The sequence below is a fragment of the Lampetra planeri genome, unplaced genomic scaffold (assembly GCF_965212315.1).
Source record: "Lampetra planeri unplaced genomic scaffold, kcLamPlan1.2.h2 scaffold_682, whole genome shotgun sequence".
Lineage (NCBI taxonomy): Eukaryota > Metazoa > Chordata > Hyperoartia > Petromyzontiformes > Petromyzontidae > Lampetra > Lampetra planeri.
Genome location: NW_027615505.1, coordinates 22,214 through 41,060, shown reverse-complemented (window position 1 = coordinate 41,060; position 18,847 = coordinate 22,214). Strand labels below are relative to the sequence as shown.

The 18,847-nt window shown below is 51.2% G+C and overlaps 2 protein-coding genes across 2 annotated transcripts; both read left to right on the top strand.

Moving 5' to 3' along the window:
* Positions 1-662: 662 nt before the first annotated feature.
* Positions 663-6,368, top strand: LOC144741731 (uncharacterized; the record flags this gene model as incomplete). Its single annotated transcript, XM_078624235.1, has 2 exons — positions 663-1,888; positions 6,214-6,368. Coding segments are annotated over 2 exons (1,239 nt in total), but the record flags the coding sequence as incomplete, so codon positions are not given.
* A 1,365-nt stretch (positions 6,369-7,733) lies between these two features.
* Positions 7,734-17,759, top strand: LOC144741732 (uncharacterized). The gene is made up of 3 exons (XM_078624236.1): positions 7,734-7,867; positions 14,149-14,236; positions 14,658-17,759. The coding sequence occupies exons 1-3, from the start codon at positions 7,734-7,736 to the stop codon at positions 17,667-17,669; spliced, it is 3,234 nt and encodes a 1,077-aa protein (XP_078480362.1). The 3' UTR covers positions 17,670-17,759.
* The last annotated feature ends 1,088 nt before the right edge of the window (positions 17,760-18,847 follow it).

Genomic DNA, 18,847 nt, shown 5'->3' with positions numbered 1-18,847 from the left:
ACTGTCCCACCTGATGACGGAGACTTGTGTTGCCTCCGAAACGTCGTAATTTTTTTTATTTTATTTCCATTATTACTTTTTATTAACTTTTAATTGTATATTTTTTACCCCACGTGACTTTACCCAAAAAAACCTAAGAGTGTGACCGATGCACTCCGGACAAGCTAATTGAGACGGCGCTGAACCTGGAGCTCGTGCCGCGTGTCTCGTCGCTCGAGGGTGTCTCGTGCCCGTCGTGTGAAGGAGGGAGGGGAGGTGACAGGAGGAGGATGCGAAAGGAGGAGATGGGGGTGGTAGAGAACATCTTTACGATGTGCTTGAAGGTGTAACCCCCCCTCTCCCTCCCCATCACCACCACCGTCACCACCGTCACCAACATCACAACCGCCACCATCAGCGTCGTCGTAGTCGTAGTCGCACACGGCAGAGGCGGTGTTAGGGGAAGGCGTCCATCAGTAGCAGCTGCGTGATGATTACATCGGCATCATCATCAGCAGTAGCAGCTGCAGTGTCATCATCATCAGTAGCAGGAGCATTGCATTCATCATCATCAGCAGCAGCAGCAGTGCCATCATCATCAGCAGTAGCAGCAGTGCATTCATCATCATCAGCAGCAACAGTGCATTCATCATCATCAGCAGCTGCAGTGCCATCATCAGTAGCAGCAGTGCATTCATCATCATCAGCAGCAGTGCATTCATCATCATCAGCAGCAGTGCATTCATCATCATCATCATCAGCAGTGTCATCATCATCATCAGCAGCAGCAGTACCATCATCATCAGCAGCAGCAGTGCCATCAGCAGCAGCTGCAGTGTCATCATCAGCAGCAGTGCCCTCAGAAGCAGCAGCAGCAGTTGCAGTGCCATCATCATCATCAGCAGAGTGCCATCAGCAGCAGCAGCAGTGCCATCATCATCATCAGCAGCAGTGCCATCAGCAGCAGCAGCAGCTGCAGTGTCATCATCATCAGCAGCAGAAGTCTCGTTGATATCGGCAGCCGCGGTGAGGGCAGCGTGATTTTTATCGTGATATTGAATAAATCATCATCAGCAGCACCATCACTGTTATCAGCGGTATCATCATCATCAGCTTCATCATCATCAGCAGCAGCAGCTTCATCATCAGCAGCAGCAGCTTCATCATCATCAGCATCATCAGCATCAGCATCATCATCAGCATCATCAGCATCAGCATCATCATCAGCATCAGCATCATCATCAGCATCAGCATCATCAGCATCATCAGCATCATCATCATCAGCATCATCATCAGCAGCATCATCATCAGCATCATCATCATCAACTTCATCATCAGCATCATCATCAGCTTCATCAGCATCAGCATCATCAGCATCATCATCAGCATCATCATCAGCATCATCATCAGCATCATCATCATCATTAGCAGCAGCATCATCATCAGCATCATCATCATCAGCTTCATCATCAGCATCATCATCAGCTTCATCAGCATCAGCATCATCAGCATCATCATCAGCATCATCATCAGCATCATCATCAGCATCATCATCATCAGCAGCAGCATCATCATCAGCATCATCATCATCAGCTTCATCATCAGCATCATCATCAGCTTCATCAGCATCAGCATCATCAGCATCAGCATCATCATCAGCATCATCATCAGCATCATCATCATCATCAGCAGCAGCATCATCATCAGCATCATCATCATCAGCTTCATCATCAGCATCATCATCAGCTTCATCAGCATCATCATCAGCATCACCATCATCATCACCATCATCATCAGCATCATCATCAGCATCATCATCAGCATCATCAGCATTATCATCGGCAGCATGGGCTGCACATCGCTCTCTGCAGGGAGCGGCCAACGACCAATTCGCGTGGCGCTGTAGGAGGTGAGCGGCTGCGATGGGCGGGTGGTGAGGAATTGGTGAGCAGTGAGACCACTCGTGGTGGGACGAGAGGCGAGCGTGATTTGCGAGGCGATTGGTGAGTGATGACCTGCGTGGCTGGGCAGGTGAGGAAGATGTGAGCGGTGAGCGAAGTGAGAGATGCGTCAGACGGTCCGAGCGTGTGTTTGTTCAGGCGTGCCGGTCTGCCGATATCATCGATAACAGAGGGTTTTGTTGTTGTTGTTGTTGGGGTTAGATCGCGTAAATATATCAATGTGTCGTTAAACCCTCCACCACCCGACGCAGCCAATGAGTCAGGGATTTGTGACGTAAACAAAACGCCAGTTAGTTACTGGTGTAGTGTGTAGTGTAGTGTATAGTGTAGTTTATAGTGTAGTGTGAAGTGTATTCTGTAGTGTATAGTGGAGTGTATAGTGTAGTGCAATGTAGTGTGTAGTGTAGTGTATACTGTAGTGTATAGTGTAGTGTGTAGTGTAGTGTATAGTGTAGTGCAATTTTAGTGTGTAGTGTAGTGTATAGTGTGGTGTATAGTGTAGTGTATAGTGTAGTGTATAGTGTAGTGTAGAGTGTAGTGCAATGTAGTGTGTAGTGTAGTGTGTGATGTATAGTGTAGTGTATTGTGTAGTGTAGTGTATAGTGTAGTGTATAGTAGTGTAGTGTATAGTAGTGTAGTGTATAGTGTGGTGTATAGTGTAGTGTATATTGTAGTGTGTGGTGTATAGTGTAGTGTATAGTGTAGTGTATTGTGTAGTGTAGTGTATAGTGTGGTGTATAGTGTAGTGTATAGTAGTGTGGTGTATAGTGTAGTGTATAGTGTAGTGTGTGGTGTATAGTGTAGTGTATAATGTGATGTATAGTGTAGTGTATAGTAGTGTAGTGTATAGTGTAGTGTATAGGAGTGTATAGTGTAGTGCAATATAGTGTATAGTGTAGTGCAATGTCGTGTGTAGTGTAGTGTATAGCGTGATGTATAGTGTAGTGTGTAGTGTATAGTGTAGTGTATAGTGTAGTGTGTAGTGTATAGTGTAGTGTAGAGTATAGTAGAGTGTGTAGTGTATAGTGTAGTGCAATATAGTGTAAAGTGTAGTTTAATGTAGTGTATAGTGTATAGTGTATAGTGTAGTTTAATGAAGTGTGTGGTGTAGTGTATAGTGTAGTGTATAGTGTAGTGTATAGTGTAGTGTATAGCGTAGTGTATTACTTCAGCCCACCGGTGTGTTGGAGAGTAAATCCACAACATTTACCATTTGAGTAGTACGACGTTTCGCTGGTAATTACATTAACCAGCATCAGCGGGCGATTTTGGTCACGTGAACAGAACGCGCCAATTTGTTGCCCAGTACAGCACACTGGCTGTGTGTAGGAGGATTTCTCCAGCAATGTGGCTGTCGCCTGAGGAAGCTGGTTGTAGTTTACCGGCGAAACGTCGTACTTAAGATTTTAAACGTCGTGGCTTTGCTCTCCAACACACACCGGTGGTGCTGTACTAGTATACTACACTATACACTATTATACACTACAGTATACAGTACACTACACTATACACTACACTATACACTACTATACACTACACTATACAGTACACTACACTATACACTACACTATACACTACTATACACTACTATACACTACACTATACACTACTATACACTACTATACACTACACTATACACTACACTATACACTACACTATATACTACTATACACTGCACCATACACTGCACCATACGCCACACTATACACTACACTATACACTATACTATACACTGCACTACTATACACTGCACCATACACTACACTATACACTACTATACACTACTATACACTACACTACTATACACTACACTATACACTACACTACACACTAGTGCTGTACTAGTGACGAATTAGCCACGTTCTGTTTACAACCCTTACTAGTTCGGCTGTGTCGGGTGGTGGCGGGTTTAACGACACGTGTGTGTACATGTGTGTGTGTGTACACGTGTGTACATGTGTGTGTGTGTACACGTGTGTACATGTGTGTGTGTGTACACGTGTGTACATGTGTGTGTGTGTACACGTGTGTACATGTGTGTGTGTGTACACGTGTGTACATGTGTGTGTGTACACGTGCGTTCATGTTTGCGTGTGTATATACGCGTGTGGGGAGCCGTGGTGTAGCAGGAATCGAACCCGGAGACCCGAGTTCGATTCCCGCTCACGGCCACCACCAGTGACGATTATTTGAACCGGTCCTGGGCCTCCCCTAGGTCGACTCAGCCTCAAACTGAGTACCTGGTGCGGTGTGTAGTAAGAGGCAAAGGTGGCAGGGCGTGGTGCTGGCCATCCACCACCTCGTGTGCCGTGCCGGCCTTCATAGGTGCTCGCTAACAGCACTTGCCCCAACAGCATGTTAAGGCTACACGGGGGATCTTTGTCTTTGTGTGTGTGTGTACACACCCCATATAGACTGTTGGGGCAAGTGCCCTTACAAGATGGACCGCAGTTGCAAGTCCAGCGAGATGTTCAGGATAAGGGACTGCTTGATTAGCACCTAACGTCGTAAAGATTTCCCCGTTCCTAAAGCGTTGGGGTTTTTTTTTAAGATAAGGAACGTCAATCAAAAGGAGACTGGGTTCGAAAGCGGTTCTCAGTCGCTACAGCAGCAGCATTATATGTGTTGGTGGTGTTGTTCGTTAGAACCATACAACGAGAGAGAACGATCCAGTCTCGTTGGTGTTGTTGTGAGACCCGCAGAGACGCACAGAGACACACAGAGACGCACATAGACCCACATAGACCAACAGAGACCAACAGAGACCCACAGAGACGCACAGAGACCCACAGAGACCCACAGAGACTCACAGAGACCCCAGAGACCCACAGAGACTCACGGAGACCCCAGAGACCCACAGAGACCCACAGAGACTCACAGAGACCCCAGAGACCCACAGAGACCCACAGAGACCCACAGAGACCCCAGAGACGCACAGAGACCCACAGAGACCCACAGAGACTCACAGAGACCCCAGAGACCCACAGATTCCCACAGAGACCCACAGAGACCCACAGATTCCCACAGAGACCCACAGAGACCCACAGAGACCCACAGATTCCCACAGAGACCAACAGAGACCAACAGAGACCCACAGAGACGCACAGAGACCCACAGAGACCCACAGAGACTCACAGAGACCCCAGAGACCCACAGAGCATCACAGAGACCCACAGAGACCCACAGAGACCCACAGATTCCCACAGAGACCAACATAGACCCACAGAGACGCACATAGACCCACAGAGACCCACAGAGACTCACAGAGACCCCAGAGACCCACAGAGACCCACAGAGACCCACAGAGACTCACGGAGACCCCAGAGACCCACAGAGACCCACAGAGACCCACAGAGACTCACAGAGACCCCAGAGACCCACAGAGACCCACAGAGACCCCAGAGACGCACAGAGACCCACAGAGACCCACAGAGACTCACAGAGACCCCAGAGACCCACAGATTCCCACAGAGACCCACAGAGACCCACAGATTCCCACAGAGACCCACAGAGACCCACAGAGACCCACAGATTCCCACAGAGACCAACAGAGACCCACAGAGACCCACAGAGACTCACAGAGACCCCAGAGACTCACAGAGACCCCCAGAGACCCACAGAGACCCACAGAGACCCACAGAGACCCCAGAGACGCACAGAGACCCACAGAGACCCACAGAGACTCACAGAGACCCCAGAGACCCACAGATTCCCACAGAGACCCACAGAGACCCACAGATTCCCACAGAGACCCACAGAGACCCACAGAGACCCACAGATTCCCACAGAGACCAACAGAGACCCACAGAGACCCACAGAGACTCACAGAGACCCCAGAGACCCACAGAGACTCACAGAGACCCCAGAGACCCACAGAGACCCACAGAGACCCACAGAGACCCACAGATTCCCACAGAGACCAACATAGACCCACAGAGACGCACATAGACCCACAGAGACCCACAGAGACTCACAGAGACCCCAGAGACCCACAGAGACCCACAGAGACCCACAGAGACTCACAGAGACCCACAGAGACCCACAGAGACCCACGGAGACCCACAGAGACTCACAAAGACCCACATAGACCCACAGAGACGCACAGAGACTTACAGAGACCCACAGCGACTCACTGTAACCCACAGAGACCCCCAGAGACCCACGGAAACCCACAGAAACCCACACAGCCCCACAGAAACCCACAGAGACCCACAGCGACCCATATTCATACATGTACAGTACGTTGAACTTCTTTCGCACCACCGTATCGCAGCCGGCCGCGCTGATTGGAGGTGCGAGGGATGGACAACGAACGACCCACACGCACGAGACGTCGCTCCAGAGACGTGAGAGTTTGTGCGTCGAGACGAGATGAAGGACGCAGGGCGACTGTGCAGCGTCCACCTCGCACGAAGTTGAACTGCTCTCCTCGGACTGAGACAGAAACCTGCCTGTCAATCTGTCAATCACTCTACCCCCTCGCCAATCACACTCACACTCCCACCCCACTCACTCACACTCCCCACACTCACCCACTCACACTTTCCCCCACCCACCCACTCACACTCAACCCCCCCCACTCACTCACACTCCACCCCCCCACTCACACCCCCCCCCCACCTCACACCCCCCCCCCCCACTCACACTCCCCCCCACCCACTCCCCCCCCACACTCCCCCCACACTCCCCCCACTCACACTCCCCACCCCCACACTCACCCCCTACACTCCCCCCCTCACTCCCCCCCCCCACACCCCCCCCCCAACTCCCTCCACTCACACCCCCCCCCCCCACTCACTCTCCCCCCCCCCACACTCCCCCCACACTCCCCCCCCACACTCCCCCCTACTCACACTCCCCCCCCACACTCCCCCCACTCACACTCCCCCACTCCACACTCCCCCCCACTCACACTCCCCCCCACCCACTCACACTCCCCCCACACTCCCCCCACTCACACTCCCCCCCACCCACTCACACTCCCCCCCCACACTCCCCCCACTCACACTCCCCCCCCACCCACTCACACTCCCCCCACACTCCCCCCACTCACACTCCCCCCCCACTCACACTCCCCCCCCCACACTCCCCACTACACCCCCCACACTCCCCCCTGCCCCTACACTTCCTCCCTACGCCTACCCACCCACCACACTCCCCACACAAATTGTATTTGCAGACCTCGGACTATTAAGGCGCACGAAGCGGGGGGCTGGGGTGAGTAGCGGGGGGGGGGGCTGTGTAACCCGAGTGCGTGTGAGCTGTCCTCTAGGTCGACTCAGCCTCAAATGGTGCGGTGTGCAAAAAACTAAATACCATCGCCAGTGGGCGTGGTGGTGGTTCCTGGCAGCACCGCAACGCTAACAGCACTTGCCCCAACAGTATGTGTAGGCTATACGGGGGACATTTGTATTTATCTGTGTGTGTGTGCTGGGTCACGTAGCCCGCGTGCCCAGCCACCGCAGCTTCTGTTTGGCTGGACAGAGGAGGAGGTGGGGGGCTGAACGGGCGTGGCACGGGCTAGAGATGAGATGGAGCTGATGCGGTACAGGAGGACGTGGAGCTGAGTGGACTTGCCCATTGACCGGTACCAGCGGTGTCAAGATCGACCTCTGTGTAGGAGGAGGAGGCTCGTGAACGACGCTAAACTAAACAAAGCTATTTTTAAAATTTATTTTACCAGGTAAGGCTGCACTGAGCTATGCAGATAATTTTTTTTCCAGAAGCGACCCGGCCACAAATGATGGCTCAGCGAAGTGGGCTTCACAACATCATCATCATCACCACGTGGAGATGTCGCTGCTGGGCAGCTGGAGGCAGTCGCTCTCCAGCACTAAAGCGGAGGGCGGAGGAGCGACGCTCACAATCGCGAGCGGAGCGCCCTGGCGGATAAAACGCAGCGCGTTGGCACATTACGGGGCCTCGGGGTTTGTCACTGCATCTGCAAGTTCGTCTGAGCCGGTCCCGTGACGACCTCCTGGCAGCAGTGAGCCCCCGGCTGTCACGTGGTGTAGGTAGTATCATGTTGTTGGGTATTTACAACAATCTCGACAACGCGTCACTGCCTTCACCACGCCAGCCACAACCACCACCACCACCACCAAAGATGAAGATCCCCCGTATAGCCTTAACAGACTGTAGGGGCAAGTGCTGTTCGCGAGTAGCAGCGCCACCTATGAAGGCCGGCACGGCACACGAGGGGTGGGTGGCCAGCACCATGCCCGACCGCCTTTGTCTCCCTAGCGGCGATGGTTTACACACCGCAGCAGGTACTCATTTGAGGCTGAGTCGACTTCGGGGAGGCCCAGGACCGGTTCAGATAATCGTCACTGGGTGTTGGCCGTGAGCGGGAATCGAACTCGGGTCGCCGGGTTTGTCCTAACGACTGCGCCACCGCTCCCATCACACACACACGTGTCACACACGTGTCACACACGTGTCACACACGTGTCACACACGTGTCACACACGTGTCACACACGTGTCACACACGTGTCACACACGTGTCACACACGTGTCACACACGTGTCAACACACGTGTCACACGTGTCACACACGTGTCAACACACGTGTCAACACACGTGTCAACACACGTGTCAACACACGTGTCAAAGATCACGCGCATAGCCTGGAGTCGGACTCTTTGAGCAAGTTTTACGGTGGCTTTGTGTTAACTACCTCGCCAGGTATACAGGAGATCGTGGGTTCAATCCCGACCCTTGACGCCTGCTGAATATTCGCTCTCTCTCTCTCTTTCCATCGTCGCGTGGATTTTTCTCGAGGTCCTTTCGGTTGTTGTTGTTGTTGTTGTTTTTTCTCCCGCCCCCTCCACATTTAGACTCAACATCACGCGGTTGTAGAGCATCTTGGCCGCTGCTATCGATGTTCACACGACGACGATCATGAGCCCACCTACCTCGTCTAGACGTCATTCGTGATTGCCAGGTCGTTTCAGAAAAAAAGTTACGCAGAAGCTCATTCGGGGGGGGGGCCTTACCTGGTCGAAAGAATCTTCATGGTTCTTTCGGTAAAGTCACGTAGAAGGGAAGTAATAAAATAATAAAAATAAAACATAGTTAAACAATCCCTTCTACGTGACTTTACCGAAAGAACCAAGAAGATGAATCCCTGCAGTCACGAAAGCTTTAAATCGAAATTGTGGTCAAAAGAATTTCGTTTTAAGTACTGTGAAGGGCAGGTACAGCAGCTGTCCGGGTTCATAGTGCGGTGTGCTAACCACTGCGCCACCACTCCCCCCCCCCCACTCCGCCCTAGTGTCCACTGGGACGGAGTGACCCAGTCGGAGTGGGCAGTGGTCACACGTGAACTCTGGCAATGTCCAGGGCACGAAACGCGACTGAGCGTTCATACATACTAGATAGACATTACATACTAGGCAGACAATACAAGCTAGATAGACAACATCATGGGAACTCCTTTGCCAGTAACAAAATGTGAGAATAGGTTTTCTCCCCTTTTTTTTCTGGCGACAAAACAGGTGTTGAGATGATAAAACACAAAACTGAAACCTTTCACGAGGAATAATGTCTGCATTAACCACAATACTCGTGGTCAGAATCCAAACAAAAAACATTCTCTGATAATATATAAAATAAAGGCGTCCTCTGGTCGAACACCGTTTTGAGACTAGGCTCAAAAGAAAGCTGTCTCAGGTGTGGACCAATCCGTTTCAGGGAAGGCACCCGGCAGAGATGATCTCCCAAGCGAAATGCTGAGGTAGGGTGGCGTTTGTGCACAGACTGCCCTACATGACATCGTAACAACAGTCTGGGCCACTGGACGGGTTCCGTAGGATTGGAAGGATGCCCTGGTGGTCCCCCTCTTTAAGAAGGGAGACCGCACAGACTGTAACAACTACAGGGGCATCTCACTCCTCAGTGTGCCGGGAAAGGTCCTGGCAAGGATTATTCAACATCGCCTTGCTAGGCACGCTGAGGAGAGGCTTGCGGAGCCCCATTGCGGTTTCAGGAAAGGGCGGTCCTGCACAGGTGCCATATTGTCTGTCCGTCTGCTACAGCAGAGGTGTAGGGAATTCCAACAAGACCTACATCTCTGCTTTATTGACTTGGTCAAGGCCTATGATATTATCAATAGGCCTGGGCTCTGGGTTGTTCTTCGTGTGTTCGGAGTCACTGACCCTCTGCTCACGATCATTAAGGACCTTCATGATGGTGAGCGGGCCCGGGTAAAACTAGGTGGCCGGGAGTCGGAGCCATTCCCTGTACACCTTGGGGTGCGACAGGGATGTCCTCTGGCACTATTTCGAGCACGTAGTTCGTGAAACCTTCAATAGCTGTACCGGAGGAATTTCCATCTGGTACAGATGCAATGGGAGGCTGATCGATGCCCGGGTGCGGTCAAGGGATGGCTCCATATTGCTCAACCACGTTATGTATGCCGATGATCTGGTAATTGCTGCTCACTCAGAGGAAGAGTTGGAGGCGCTGCTGCTGAACCTGGACCTTGCCGCGAAGAGGTGGGGCCTTGCCATCAGCCCCACCAAAACTAAGCACCTGCCTGGGTATTTTGTACCATCGGACACTCCACCCCCACAACTCCCAATTGGTGATGGGGCAGTTGTGGAGAGAGTGGAGAGTTTCCCATACCTGGGCAGTGTGCTCATGACCGGCTCCGGTTTAACAGCAGAGGTCTCACTCCGAATCAGTCGAGGGGCATATTCTCTTCATCGGTTGCGTAACGCTGTGTGGAAGCTACCTGGTCTGTCGCTCCGCACGAAGCTTCAGGTCTTCTCGGTCACAGTCATTCCCTCTCTTCTCTATGCTTGCGAAACGTGGACCTCCCTAATGGAACATCTTCGCCGGTTAGAAACATTTAGACTGGCCTCCCTACGATCCATCCTGGGTTTAACCAGGCTGCATTGAGTGAGGAGCTCACAAATCCTTTAAAGATCTGGACAAAGTTCCATCGGGGAGCTCCTCCGGCAGGCAAGGTTGCGTTGGCTGGACCATGTAGCCCACATGCCCAGCCACCGCATGCCTAAACAGCTTTTGTTCGGCCGGATCGAGGGGGCTAAACGGGCGCGGCACGAGCTAGAGAAGAGATGGAGTGATGTGGTAAAGGAGGATGTGGAGCTGAGTGGACGATGACTGGTACCAGCGGTGTCAAGATCGGCCTCTGTGGAGGAGGCTCGTGAAGGACGCTACTGGGCAGTTGGAGGCAGTCGCCCTCCAGCAACAACGGAGGGCGGAGGAGCGACGCTCACAACAACGAGCGGAGCGCCGGGTGGCTAAAGCACAGCAAGTTGGCACAGTAGGGGGCACAGGTGGTGCATCAGCCAGTCATCTCGGTCATCTCGGTCAGTCGACCCGTGGCTCCTGGGTCTGCCCCGTGACCTCCTGCCAGCGGGCGTTCGACACTTCACGTGGCCTCAGGGTGCACATGGCCTGGCACAAGCGTCGTGGTGACGTCACCGCCACTTCGTCGCGAATGGCGGTTGTTGTTGAGAGAGTGTGTGTGAGTGTGTGTGTGTGTGACGGTGGTGGGGAGCGGTGGCGCAGCAGTTAGCGCACTGAGCTACGAACCCGGCCACCCGAGTTCGGTTCCCACTCACGTCCACCACCGGTATTCAGACGATTATCTGAACCAGATCCTGGGGCTCCCCTAGGTCAACTCAGCCTCCAATGAGTCTCTGGTGCGGTGTGTAACCATCGCAATTCGGTATAGAAAGGCGGCCGGGCGTGGTGCTGGTCACCCACCCCCTCGTGTGCCGTGCCGGCCTTCATAGGTGCTCGCTAACAGCACTTACTCCAACAGTCTGTCAAGGCTATACGGGGAATCTTTGTCTTTGTGTGTGGGTGGAGCGGTAGTAGTTCTGTGACGTCTGCTTCCGCGGGTCATTATCTAAACGAACCGGACCCAAACATCTCGAACGAAATACGATTAACCACGCGCATATTACTTGGAACAATTCTGATGCTCCCACCATCACTTTTTAATGAGGTTAATGTTCGACGAAACATTTCATTGAAATGACTGTACATATTTTGTAAGAGATATATATGTATGAAATAAACAACAATAGTACTCATAGTTTCTGTTCGTAAGGAATATTCAACTGAAACCAACTGATGAACGCATTGTAATAATGTATGATATATTAATGCAGGCACTCCTCTACTTACGAACAAGTTAAGTTCCAGAGGTACTGTTCGTAAGTCGATTTTTTCGTAAGTCCCAACTTTACCCCAGCTGCTTCCAAACGCGTTGTAAGGCGTGTACACTAAACACTGGAATGGCTTTAAAAGTTGTATCATCTCCTGTAGATGTATATGCCGCTGGTTCTTGGTGTACTGTAGATGCCACTGGTTCTTCACGTTCTGCAGATGTAGATGCCACTGGTTCTTCATGTTCTGCAGATGTAGATGCCACTGGTTTTTCACGTTCTACAGATGTAGATGTCACTGGTTCTTCACGTTCTGCAGATGTAGATGCCACTGGTTCTACACGTTCTGCAGATGTAGATGCCACTGGTTTTTCACGTTCTACAGATGTAGATGTCACTGGTTCTTCACGTTCTGCAGATGTAGATGCCACTGGTTCTTCACGTTCTGCAGATGTAGATGTCACTGGTTCTTCACGTCCTGCAGATGTAGATGTCACTGGTTCTTCACGTTCTGCAGATGTAGATGTCACTGGTTCTTCACGTTCTGCAGATGTAGATGTCACTGGTTCTTCACGTTCTGCAGATGTAGATGCCACTGGTTCTTCACGTCCTGCAGATGTAGATGTCACTGGTTCTTCACGTTCTGCAGATGTAGATGCCACTGGTTTTTCACGTTCTACAGATGTAGATGTCACTGGTTCTTCACGTCCTGTAGATGTAGATGTCACTGGTTCTTCACGTTCTACAGATGTAGATGTCACTGGTTCCTCACGTTCTGCAGATGTAGATGCCACTGGTTCTTCACCTAGACTCAACACTGCCCATAGACTCAACACTGCCCACAGACTCAACACTGCCCATAGACTCAGCACTGCCCACAGACTCAACACTGCCCATAGACTCAACGCTGCGCATAGACTCAGCAATGCCCATAGACTAACACTGCCCATAGGCTCAACACTGCCCATAGACTCAACGCTGCCCATAGACTCAGCACTGCCCATAGACTCACACTGCCCATAGACTCAACGCTGCCCATAGACTCAACACTGCACCATAGACTCAACACTGCCCATAGACTCAACACTGCCCATAGACTCAACGCTGCCCATAGACTCAACACTGCCCATAGACTCACACTGCCCCTAGACTCACACTGCCCATAGACTCAACGCTGCCCATAGACTCACACTGCCCATAGACTCACACTGCCCATAGACTCAACGCTGCCCATAGACTCAACACTGCCCATAGACTCAACACTGCACCATAGACTCAACACTGCCCATAGACTCAACGCTGCCCATAGACTCAACGCTGCCCATAGACTCAGCACTGCACCATAGACTCAACGCTGCCCATAGACTCACACTGCCCATAGACTCACACTGCCCATAGACTCAACGCTGCCCATAGACTCAACACTGCACCATAGACTCAACACTGCCCATAGACTCAACACTGCACCATAGACTCAACACTGCACCATAGACTCAACGCTGCCCATAGACTCAACACTGCCCATAGACTCAACACTGCACCATAGACTCAACACTGCCCATAGACTCAACACTGCACCATAGACTCAACACTGCACCATAGACTCAACGCTGCCCATAGACTCAACACTGCACCATAGACTCAACGCTGCACTATAGACTCAACACTGCACCATAGACTCAACACTGCACCATAGACTCAACGCTGCCCATAGACTCAACACTGCCCATAGACTCAACACTGCACCATAGACTCAACACTGCCCATAGACTCAACACTGCACCATAGACTCAACACTGCACCATAGACTCAACGCTGCCCATAGACTCAACACTGCCCATAGACTCAACACTGCACCATAGACTCAACACTGCCCATAGACTCAACACTGCACCATAGACTCAACACTGCACCATAGACTCAACACTGCCCATAGACTCAACACTGCACCATAGACTCAACGCTGCCCATAGACTCAACACTGCACCATAGACTCAACACTGCACCATAGACTCAGCACTGCACCATAGACTCAACACTGCCCATAGACTCACACTGCCCATAGACTCACACTGCCCATAGACTCAACACTGCACCATAGACTCACTCCACATCTCTCTCACCATCTCTTTCCACATCTCTCTCCATCTCATCTCTCTCATCTCTCTCCACATCTCTCTCCACATCTCTCACCATCTCCCTCACCAGCTCTCTCCATCTCTCACCATCTCCCTCACCATCTCTCACCATCTCTCTCACCAGCTCTCTCCATCTCTCACCATCTCCCTCACCATCTCTCACCATCTCCCTCACCAGCTCTCTCCATCTCTCACTATCTCCCTCACCATCTCTCACCATCTCCCTCACCAGCTCTCTCCATCTCTCACCATCTCCCTCACCATCTCTCACCATCTCTCTCACCAGCTCTCTCCATCTCTCACCATCTCCCTCACCATCTCTCTCACCACATCTCTCCATCTCATCTCTCTCATCTCTCTCCACATCTCTCCACATCTCAATCCACATCTCTCCACACCTCTCCACATCTCTCCACACATCTCCACATCTCTCCACATCTCTCATCTCTCTCCATCTCTCTACACATCTCTCACCATCTCTTTCCACATCTCTCTCCATCTCATCTCTCTCATCTCTCTCTCCACATCTCTCCACATCTCTCTCCACATCTCTCTCCACACCTCTCTCCACATCTCTCACCATCTCCCTCACCATCTCTCTCACCATCTCTCTCCATCTCTCACCATCTCTCTCACCATCTCTCTCACCACATCTCTCCATCTCATCTCTCTCCACATCTCTCTCCACATCTCTCTCCACATCTCTCCCCATCTCTCCCCATCTCTCCACATCTCTCCCCATCTCTCCACATCTCTCCCCATCTCTCCACATCTCTCCCCATCTCTCCACATCTCTCTCCACATCTCTCTTCACATCTCTCCACATCTCTCACCATCTCCCTCACCATTTCTCTCACCATCTCTCTCCATCTCTCACCATCTCCCTCACCATCTCTCTCACCACATCTCTCCATCTCATCTCTCTCCACATCTCTCTCCACATCTCTCTCCACATCTCTCCACATCTCTCCCCATCTCTCCACATCTCTCCCCATCTCTCCACATCTCTCCCCATCTCTCCACATCTCTTTCCACATCTCTCTTCACATCTCTCCACATCTCTCACCATCTCCCTCACCATCTCTCTCACCATCTCTCTCCATCTCTCACCATCTCCCTCACCATCTCTCTCACCACATCTCTCCATCTCATCTCTCTCCACATCTCTCTCCACATCTCTCCACATCTCTCCCCATCTCTCCCCATCTCTCCACATCTCTCCCCATCTCTCCACATCTCTCCCCATCTCTCCACATCTCTCCCCATCTCTCCACATCTCTCTCCACATCTCTCTTCACATCTCTCCACATCTCTCACCATCTCCCTCACCATCTCTCTCACCATCTCTCTCCATCTCTCACCATCTCTCTCACCATCTCTCTCACCACATCTCTCCATCTCATCTCTCTCCACATCTCTCTCCACATCTCTCTCCACATCTCTCCCCATCTCTCCCCATCTCTCCACATCTCTCCCCATCTCTCCACATCTCTCCCCATCTCTCCACATCTCTCCCCATCTCTCCACATCTCTCTCCACATCTCTCTTCACATCTCTCCACATCTCTCACCATCTCCCTCACCATTTCTCTCACCATCTCTCTCCATCTCTCACCATCTCCCTCACCATCTCTCTCACCACATCTCTCCATCTCATCTCTCTCCACATCTCTCTCCACATCTCTCTCCACATCTCTCCACATCTCTCCCCATCTCTCCACATCTCTCCCCATCTCTCCACATCTCTCCCCATCTCTCCACATCTCTTTCCACATCTCTCTTCACATCTCTCCACATCTCTCACCATCTCCCTCACCATCTCTCTCACCATCTCTCTCCATCTCTCACCATCTCCCTCACCATCTCTCTCACCACATCTCTCCATCTCATCTCTCTCCACATCTCTCTCCACATCTCTCCACATCTCTCCCCATCTCTCCCCATCTCTCCACATCTCTCCCCATCTCTCCACATCTCTCCCCATCTCTCCACATCTCTCCCCATCTCTCCACATCTCTCTCCACATCTCTCTTCACATCTCTCCACATCTCTCACCATCTCCCTCACCATTTCTCTCACCATCTCTCTCCATCTCTCACCATCTCCCTCACCATCTCTCTCACCACATCTCTCCATCTCATCTCTCTCCACATCTCTCTCCACATCTCTCTCCACATCTCTCCACATCTCTCCCCATCTCTCCACATCTCTCCCCATCTCTCCACATCTCTCCCCATCTCTCCACATCTCTTTCCACATCTCTCTTCACATCTCTCCACATCTCTCACCATCTCCCTCACCATCTCTCTCACCATCTCTCTCCATCTCTCACCATCTCCCTCACCATCTCTCTCACCACATCTCTCCATCTCATCTCTCTCCACATCTCTCTCCACATCTCTCCACATCTCTCCCCATCTCTCCCCATCTCTCCACATCTCTCCCCATCTCTCCACATCTCTCCCCATCTCTCCACATCTCTCCCCATCTCTCCACATCTCTCTCCACATCTCTCTTCACATCTCTCCACATCTCTCACCATCTCCCTCACCATCTCTCTCACCATCTCTCTCCATCTCTCACCATCTCCCTCACCATCTCTCTCACCACATCTCTCCATCTCATCTCTCTCCACATCTCTCTCCACATCTCTCTCCACATCTCTCCACATCTCTCCCCATCTCTCCACATCTCTCCCCATCTCTCCACATCTCTCCCCATCTCTCCACATCTCTTTCCACATCTCTCTTCACATCTCTCCACATCTCTCCCCATCTCTCCACATCTCTTTCCATATCTCTCTTCACATCTCTCCACATCTCTCACCATCTCCCTCACCATCTCTCTCACCATCTCTCTCCATCTCTCACCATCTCCCTCACCATCTCTCTCACCATCTCTCTCCATCTCTCACCATCTCCCTCACCATCTCTCTCACCACATCTCTCCATCTCATCTCTCTCCACATCTCTCTCCACATCTCTCTCCACATCTCCCTCCACATCTCTCTCCACATCTCTCTCCACATCTCTCTCCACATCTCTCCACATCTCTCCACATCTCTCTCCACATCTCTCCACATCTCTCCACATCTCTCCCCATCTCTCCACATCTCTCCCCATCTCTCCACATCTCTCCCCATCTCTCCACATCTCTTTCCACATCTCTCTTCACATCTCTCCACATCTCTCCCCATCTCTCCACATCTCTTTCCATATCTCTCTTCACATCTCTCCACATCTCTCACCATCTCCCTCACCATCTCTCTCACCATCTCTCTCCATCTCTCACCATCTCCCTCACCATCTCTCTCACCACATCTCTCCATCTCATCTCTCTCCACATCTCTCTCCACATCTCTCCACATCTCTCTCCACATCTCTCCACCGCATCGCTCCGTCCTGTGCACACGGCTTTTGCGAGCTGCGCCGCGAGGCGCCGAGGCGTGAGGAGACTCCGCGTGATTTCATCTCCAACGCTGGTCAACACACTTTTTCTGGCATAAGCTATTCCAACGGTTTTAAGGTAATTTTGGGGGGTGCTGATTCCAAATCTGGCATCAGTTTTTGTCTATCACATCAGGTTTTTGAGAAATCAAATATTGCATTTTAAAAAAAAAACTGCAGAAGAAAAATATTAAATAAATGTGGATATCTACATAAAATGATATTATAAACACACTATCCTAAAAATACAGCGCCATATTTTAACACTAAAGCAGTCACTGACTCGCAACAACTTGCAATCATAAGCGACAGAGTTAATTTCGGGTAAAATCAATGAAAATGGGGTATGCCGATAGCATAAAAATGAGATGTGTTAGAGCAAATCTGAGATCAGATTTGGAATCGGCACCCTGAAATTAGTCTAGAACAGCTGCAAAAGTCCAGGCCAGAAAAACATGTTTTTTGTTGTTGTTGACCAGTGCAATTAGATTTGAATTCGCAGCACCGCGGCGATCAAGCAAGTGAATGCCTCGTGTGCACGCGCCTCCCAAAAACCGCGAACCGGCGTTGAACCGGTTCTGTTCCCAATCGGTTACCGGTTACGCACAAAACAACCCCCTCCATTTTAAACCGGAGAAGGGAGGGAAAAAGAGAGAGAGAGATGGGGGGAAGGGAGAGCGAGGGGGAGAGTGAAGAAGGGGGGGGGGGTGAAGAAGGGGGGGGGGGAGAGTGAAGAAGGGGGGGGGAGAGTGAAGAAGGGGGGGGGGTAGAGGGGAGAGGGAAGGAAGAGAGAGAGGAGGGGGGGGAGAGGAAAAGTAGCGTGAGAGAGGGGGGGGGGCACAGAGGGATCGAACGGTAGAGAGAGAGATGAACGAAGCAAGGTGCCGACTACACCGAACATCTTCTTGTTTCCACTGATCGTAAAAAAACAGAGAGAAGACAGCAGAAGAGAGAGTGAGCGAGAGAGTGAGCGAGAGGTGGGGGTTTACATAAAGCAAAGTTTAAAAATTTAAATAAAAAAAATTACGAAATTACGTACGAAGCAATGTGCCGAATACACCGAGCGTCTTCTTGTTTCCACTGATCGTAAAAAAAAGAGGAGAGAAAAGAGAGGAGAGAGAGTAAGAATGAGAGGGAGGAGAGGGGGGAAGAGGGAGATCTGAAAAGATAGCCGAACGGAG